At 34.3% G+C, this 6,904-nt stretch overlaps 1 protein-coding gene across 1 annotated transcript; it reads left to right on the top strand.

Annotated features, from left to right (window-relative positions):
- The first annotated feature begins 228 nt into the window (after positions 1–228).
- On the top strand, positions 229–5,859 carry LOC130994650 (homeobox protein HD1-like). The gene is made up of 5 exons (XM_057919712.1): positions 229–1,302; positions 1,497–1,617; positions 4,926–5,116; positions 5,209–5,340; positions 5,420–5,859. The coding sequence occupies exons 1-5, from the start codon at positions 1,003–1,005 to the stop codon at positions 5,558–5,560; spliced, it is 885 nt and encodes a 294-aa protein (XP_057775695.1). The 5' UTR covers positions 229–1,002; the 3' UTR covers positions 5,561–5,859.
- The last annotated feature ends 1,045 nt before the right edge of the window (positions 5,860–6,904 follow it).

Consider the following 6,904-nt stretch of genomic DNA (forward strand, 5'->3'; position numbering starts at 1 on the left):
TTTAACTTTTAAGTAGATCCATCCACCATTAGACGAATAAATATTTATATTTTCTTTTATACATATGCATGTGTTGCAGTTGCAGATCCCATTCCGTATGTGAAGCATAAATATTGGAAAATAAAAATACAATTAATTTCATGTCAATTATACAATTAAAATTGCATATAATTAATGGGTATAACTACCCACACCAAACATGTAAAAGTATTGCGAACTATTATTGCTTGCACATAAATTTTGTTTGATAAATAATAGAAATGCAAATTTGACGCACATTACATTATGCAGCAGCCGATTATTAATTTCCAAAGTAAAAAAAAAGGAAAAATGTTTTTGGGGAGGCCATTGATGCATCTTTATCAATGATATCTTTATCTGACCTCTTGCATCTCTCTCTTTCCTCTTTCTGGCAATGATTCTACAGCTCTTTCTTCCTCTCCCACTTCTCTATGTATTTTTCTCTACTCACCGCAAAGATGAAAAAGGCAACAAAAAGTGACAAAATTTAATTTTTGCCTCAATATCATTTCCCCCATCTGTAAAATGTCTTTTGCTCTATATGTGTAACATCTGCATCTCTGCTGAGTAGGTGCAGAAAGTTTTGTGCCTCTGATCCCAATATAAGGCCTCCCTCTCTCTCCCATCAATATCATCAAACTGCCCTCTCTCTCTCTCTCCCTCTCTACATACAACAATTAATTGTGTAAACATCTGAAGAAGTCTGAGGAGATCAGTGAATATATATCACATCACCAGAGAGAAGCCTTTGCTTGTGTGAACAAGAAACCCTTTTCCAAGTGGTCCTCACCTCATCACTTCAAACCTCAACATCACCTTTCAAATCTTTTTTTTTTCCTTTTTTTTTTATTCCCCTTTTCTTTTGTTTCTCCTGTCACCGTAACATACGGCGAAGGGGCCATACACATAGTTATTGCATATGCGTATATAAACACACACACACACACACAAGAAAAAAAGATTGAATCTTTGTTCAAAAATATGCAAGAACAAGGCATGGGCATGATGGGTTCTGGTCAAATTGGAGGGATGAACGATGTGTCGATGGCGGCGGCGCCGGCGGAGGTGCACCACCAGCTGAAGGCGGAGATCGCTACCCACCCTCTCTACGAGCAGCTGCTGTCGGCGCACGTGGCATGCCTCCGCGTCGCCACGCCTATTGATCAGCTGCCCCTCATCGACGCGCAGCTCTCTCAGTCACACCACATCTTGCGCTCTTATGCTCAGAATCACGCCCAATCTTTCTCCCACCATGAAAGGCAGGAGCTTGACAATTTCTTGGTAGGTTTTTTCATTTTTCAGGTTTTGCTTCTTTTTTTTTTCTTCTTCTTAATTTGCTATCACGGGTTTTGTTAATTATCTATCATCCTTCGTGGGTTTTGTTTTGTTTTGAGAGATTAATTAGTGTTTTGTGTAAAGATTCGATTTTTTATTTTTCCCGTTTTGGTTTTTGTTTGTTTTTGTGTGTTGAACAGGCACAGTATTTGTTAGTTTTGTGCTCATTTAGAGAGCAGCTGCAGCAGCATGTCAGAGTCCATGCTGTTGAAGCAGTCATGGCCTGCCGTGAAATTGAACAGAATCTGCAATCTCTCACTGGTAACAAACATCTCTCTCTCTCTCTTTCTTTCTTAATACAAACAGACAATTAATTAGTTCAAATAAAACCTTATTTAACATAAACAAATTAAGTTCAAATAAAAATCTTATCTAAAATAAAAGTTATGAACGGCTTGCATTAATATTATAAAGTATTTGTACTTCACTTATAATGTATGTGCACTTTCTTGCATTTACAGGACCACGGAAAAGAAAGTGCAATTATTTTATATGTTAGTAATAAAATGCAAGATATGTAGTTTTTATGTTAAATGAGATTTTTACTATAAACCAATTTTATATATGAGATTATTTATATGTGTATCTATATTCGTATATTTTATCTCGATAATAGGTTTAGAAATGAGTAGAGTGTAAGAAACATGCAGATTTTATTGTTATTTATCATCGTGCTACCATCCAAAGAATTATTCAAGAACTTGTGGCACTCTAATATAAGTTTTTAACCCTCCATCCATTTAAATTAGAGTATTGAAAAAAAGGTATTTATGCATATGTAAGAAAATATATATCAATGTTAAACTCTTTTATTAATATAAATATTGTGGATGGGTTGATTGTTTTGGTAGGCAGGAGGATAAGAAAGTGATTTGGGGTATTTTGTAAGATAGTGTGACCGTACAACAAGAGGTTGGTAGAGTGCTCTTCATCAAAAAAGAGTAGTTTATTTAGTTAGGAAGAGTTTTAGGTGGGGTTTGAGTGATAGGAGGGATTTGCACAACAAATTGATAATGAAGTAACAAATAATTAACATCTATATATCCCACACTAACAACCGAATTAGGATTCATGCATTTGAATATCTTTCTTGCTATTGTTGCATTGCTATATGATTGTATCTTTGATTTATAATCCTAACTACCTAGGGTAGAACACAACTTTCTTGTCTCCTAAGTTATTTATTTGTTTTTCTTATAAAACTATTATCAATAGTGATTCATTATTTCTCTCGTGATGTTTTAAACCCCCAATCTAATAGTTGAAAGAAATGCATCTTACCAACTATCTCATTCTCGGGTGGAATATGGTCATTTTGTAAAGGGACGTTTATTTGGAGCGATATATTAGACTGGCAGTAAATATGATCGAACAATTACATGATCGAATATTCATTTTTATGTATCAAGAAATCATACATAGTAAACACGGCCTTAAAGTTTAAACCGATTCTATTTTTCTCTGAGTCTTGATGTATATGAGCTGACTATATTGAGCTTGGTAGTATTAGTAAAGTATGAAATTTTTGGAGGTAGGTTAATGGAGGATTAAATGCCCCAATGGTGACCATTAGTTCAAATGTATAATGAAATTTTAAGATTAATTAAATAAGTTTTTAAAAAGGTTGAAACGTGACTTATAACAAAGGTGTTTTGGTTCAATGCATTCATGGGAAGACTTTTAGATTCATCATTAGGTGCATCAATCCAAATATAGTTAGTTATATGGAGATGCATAAATAAATCATCAGAAAAAAATTTGACAATACTAGTATTTTAAATGCCGTCTATGGCCAAACTTTTAACTTCTTTTTTTTGAAAGGAACTTTTAGCTTCGATAGCATGAAGTTAACTTCATGTTATCGAACTTTTAACTTCGATAACATGAAGTTATCTAACTTTTTGTGTCTTCTCATTTATAAGAGCTCAATGTTTCTCATTTATAAGAATTTTAGGTGAGATATTAAATCTTAATGTGAAGTGTTTTTATGAAGAGGATTATATTTATGAGTTTTTGGTGTTCTAGACATAGGAAGACACCTATTGTAAGTGCATAGAAGTGATAAGATAGAACAATGTCTTTCTACAAATTTTGTAAAATATTTTCCAGCATGGATTTCAATTTATGAAATTTTATTGTTAAAGGGAGACACGGCTTCCTTTACATCAGATTTATAACTGCTAACATGAATTCCATTTCAAAGTTAATTTTTCTTTTTTCTGAAAGCTCCTTTAAATTGAATTCCATTTTATATTGTGTACAACTAGACAAATATATTGCTTTTGGAGACGTTGCCTCCATATGTTTTTCATGCTCAATGAAGACATACCATTATTCTGTTACAATTGATCATTTATAGACTAGACTAGACACACTTAATATGATCAACAATGATCATATTGGTAAGACGCTTTCCCTCTAACCTCGAGTTAAAGGTTCGAGTCGCTATAGGGAAATGAAAAACCATTATTGATCCCCTTTTTTAAAAGAAGAAAAAAATGATCACGTTATGATCGATATGTTTTTGTTAGGATGAAAAAAAAAATGGGAAATCAAGTGTTTTGGTTAGGAAGTGAACTGCAAATAAAGGAACCTCTTGTGAGAGAACACAACCTATATTTTCCACTATTTTCACATGTTCTGTAGGGTGATAATTTTCTTTGGACATAGATGAATTTTTTTTTCATCATAGGGTAATGTCCCATTTAAAATGTCGAAAAAAAGGTGAGATAAACATTTTTTTTCCATCCTAGAGAACATAGGATTTAAAAAGGTGGAGACTACTAAAATACTTTTTCATCTTTTCTTATCTCGTACTCCCTCCGTCCCACTCTAATAGGCTCACTTCTTTTGGGCACGGAGATTAAGAAAATTTATTTTTTAGTAGGAAAGTGGTAGTAAAGTATTGTGGCCACACCAATTAAGTACAACTTTTTTACCCAAAAAGGAAAATAAGCCTATTGAAGTGGAACGGAGGGAGTATTTACTTGTGATAAATTTGCAAAAAAAAAAAAAGGTGCATCTCGAAGTAAATCTTGTCACATGCCTCTTCTGTTGGGGACATATAATTTGGATCAAGATCCAAACAGTAATATATATATATATATATATATATATATATATATATATATATATATATGTAAGTGATTTTTTTCTTGAATTCCTATAATGCAATGAAGTGTATAATCAGTGATTTTTTTCTTGAATTCCTATAATGCAATGAAGTGTATAATCAAGATCCCCCAGAATGATTCTTAATGAGGTATTGTTGATCCGTTTTTGGTCAGTTACAGTTCCATTATTGCATTGGAACTCAATATATGATGCATGCTTTTGTTTCCTTTCCAAATATGGATATTGATACAGGCCAAAGCATTAATGGTATCCAGTTTACTGTTAAATTTTCAGCTACAAAACCAACATAAAACATGTGCTTATGCATAAAGTAGTTAATCTCTGTATGTCTGCATTTGGTTTGATGTTGAATTTTGATTTGTAGAAAGTGAGATTTAATTATATAAGATAGATTAATACGTTAAGAGCTAGCTTTGTTGCTTTCATATGAACAGGGGCAGCACTTGGAGAAGGAAGTGGTGCAACTATGTCAGATGATGAGGATGAGCTGCAAATGGATTTCTCTCTAGATCAATCCGGAGGCGACGGGCATGACCTGATGGGATTCGGCCCGTTGCTCCCCACGGAGTCGGAGAGAACTTTAATGGAGCGCGTGAGGCAAGAACTCAAGATTGAACTAAAACAGGTGAAACCAAACCACCCTCTTCCTAATCCTAGCTACCTTATGGCTCATGCTGTCAAAGTTTCAGCTGTCGATCTAAACGGATTCTTCTGCAGGGATTCAAATCAAGAATCGAAGACGTGAGAGAGGAAATACTAAGGAAGAGAAGGGCAGGAAAGTTGCCAGGTGATACCACTACTGTGCTCAAAAATTGGTGGCAGCAACACTCTAAGTGGCCTTATCCCACTGTGAGTCTCTATGAATCTTCTTAGCTATACCGACTAGGCCTTTGCCAAAATACTGAATAATATGTCCGTTTCTATGTAGGAGGACGACAAGGCAAAGCTAGTCGAGAAGACGGGTTTGCAGCTGAAGCAGATAAACAACTGGTTCATCAACCAAAGGAAGAGAAACTGGCACAGCAATTCGCAGTCAGCTACGTCTCTCAAGTCCAAGCGAAAGAGGTAGATACAGTCAAAACAACGTCGTCTTGAAGCCTGTCCATATGATATGTTAGACGTATTTCGAAGCAGAGGTCACCATGACTATTGGGAGGCAAGCTCTGCTGACTAATGATAGATTAGCTGTGGTGGAATGAGTCTCAAATACATATATATATATATATATGTATGTATGTATGCTTGTAGATTTGTATCTTCAGGTTGAAACCTGCTAACTGATTCACTTCTGTGAACCCTTCACTTTGTGAAAAATAACTGCTCTGTGATGATTTTCGCTACCCTGACTAATAATTGTGTGTTTCATCATATGATGCTATCTAATGGATTTTCTAATATACAGATAGTAGACTGATCAAAGCAGTAAATTTGTACCCACATAGTTAGTAGTTTGATATAGATCATCCATCAATTGCATCAATAATATGATGGAGATGGAGTCAACGAAGGTTTAACTGTCAGGATCTCATATAAATTATTACTTCCTCCGTCCATAGAAAATAGTCCTAAAACGAGACTGCACGGATTTTAATATAAATTGTCGAATGTATTAAGTAGATAAAGGATCACACTGTCCATAAATAGAAATGAACTTATTTTTATAGACGTCTCAAAATGATAAAGAATGACTATTTTCGGATATAAAAAATTGAAAATATATATATATATTTTTAGATTTTCTGGAAAATATATTTTTTAGGGATTATAGCCAAAAAATACACGAACTTTGATAAAAGTTGCAATTTTCACTTGAACTTTCAAATTGGCCAAAATATACCTGAACTTATATTTTTTGTTGTAAATTTCACCTCGACCGAGTTCAATCATTGCAAGTTCAGGTGAAATTTACAACAAAAAATATAAGTTCATGTATATTTTGGCTAATTTGAAAGTTCGGGTGAAAATTGCAACTTTTATCAAAGTTCATGTATTTTTTTGCTATAATCCCTATTTTTTATGCATAATGTTTCACACAAAAATGCATAACAGAACACATACAAATGCATTGAATTGTACAAAAAATGCATTGCACTTTTTCAGAAATCTAAAATTTTCACCACTGACCCACCCCACCCCACACCCACCCCACCCCACACCACCCCCCATCCCCACCCCCACCCCCACCACCCCCAAACCCAAAAAAATATTTAAAAAATTAATTTTTTTTGTCTTGGGGGTAGGGGTGGTGTGGGGTGGGGTGGGGTGGTGAAAATACCTGAATTGTAAAAAGTGAAATTCATTTTTTGTACAATTTAATGAATTTTTATTTGAAATTTTATGCATTTTTATTTGACATTATATGCATGTGAAACATGTCTGCTTTTGGGGGGTGAGGGTGATTGGAGGGTGGGGG

The sequence above is a fragment of the Salvia miltiorrhiza genome, chromosome 7 (assembly GCF_028751815.1).
Source record: "Salvia miltiorrhiza cultivar Shanhuang (shh) chromosome 7, IMPLAD_Smil_shh, whole genome shotgun sequence".
In the NCBI taxonomy this organism is placed as follows: Eukaryota; Viridiplantae; Streptophyta; class Magnoliopsida; order Lamiales; family Lamiaceae; genus Salvia; species Salvia miltiorrhiza.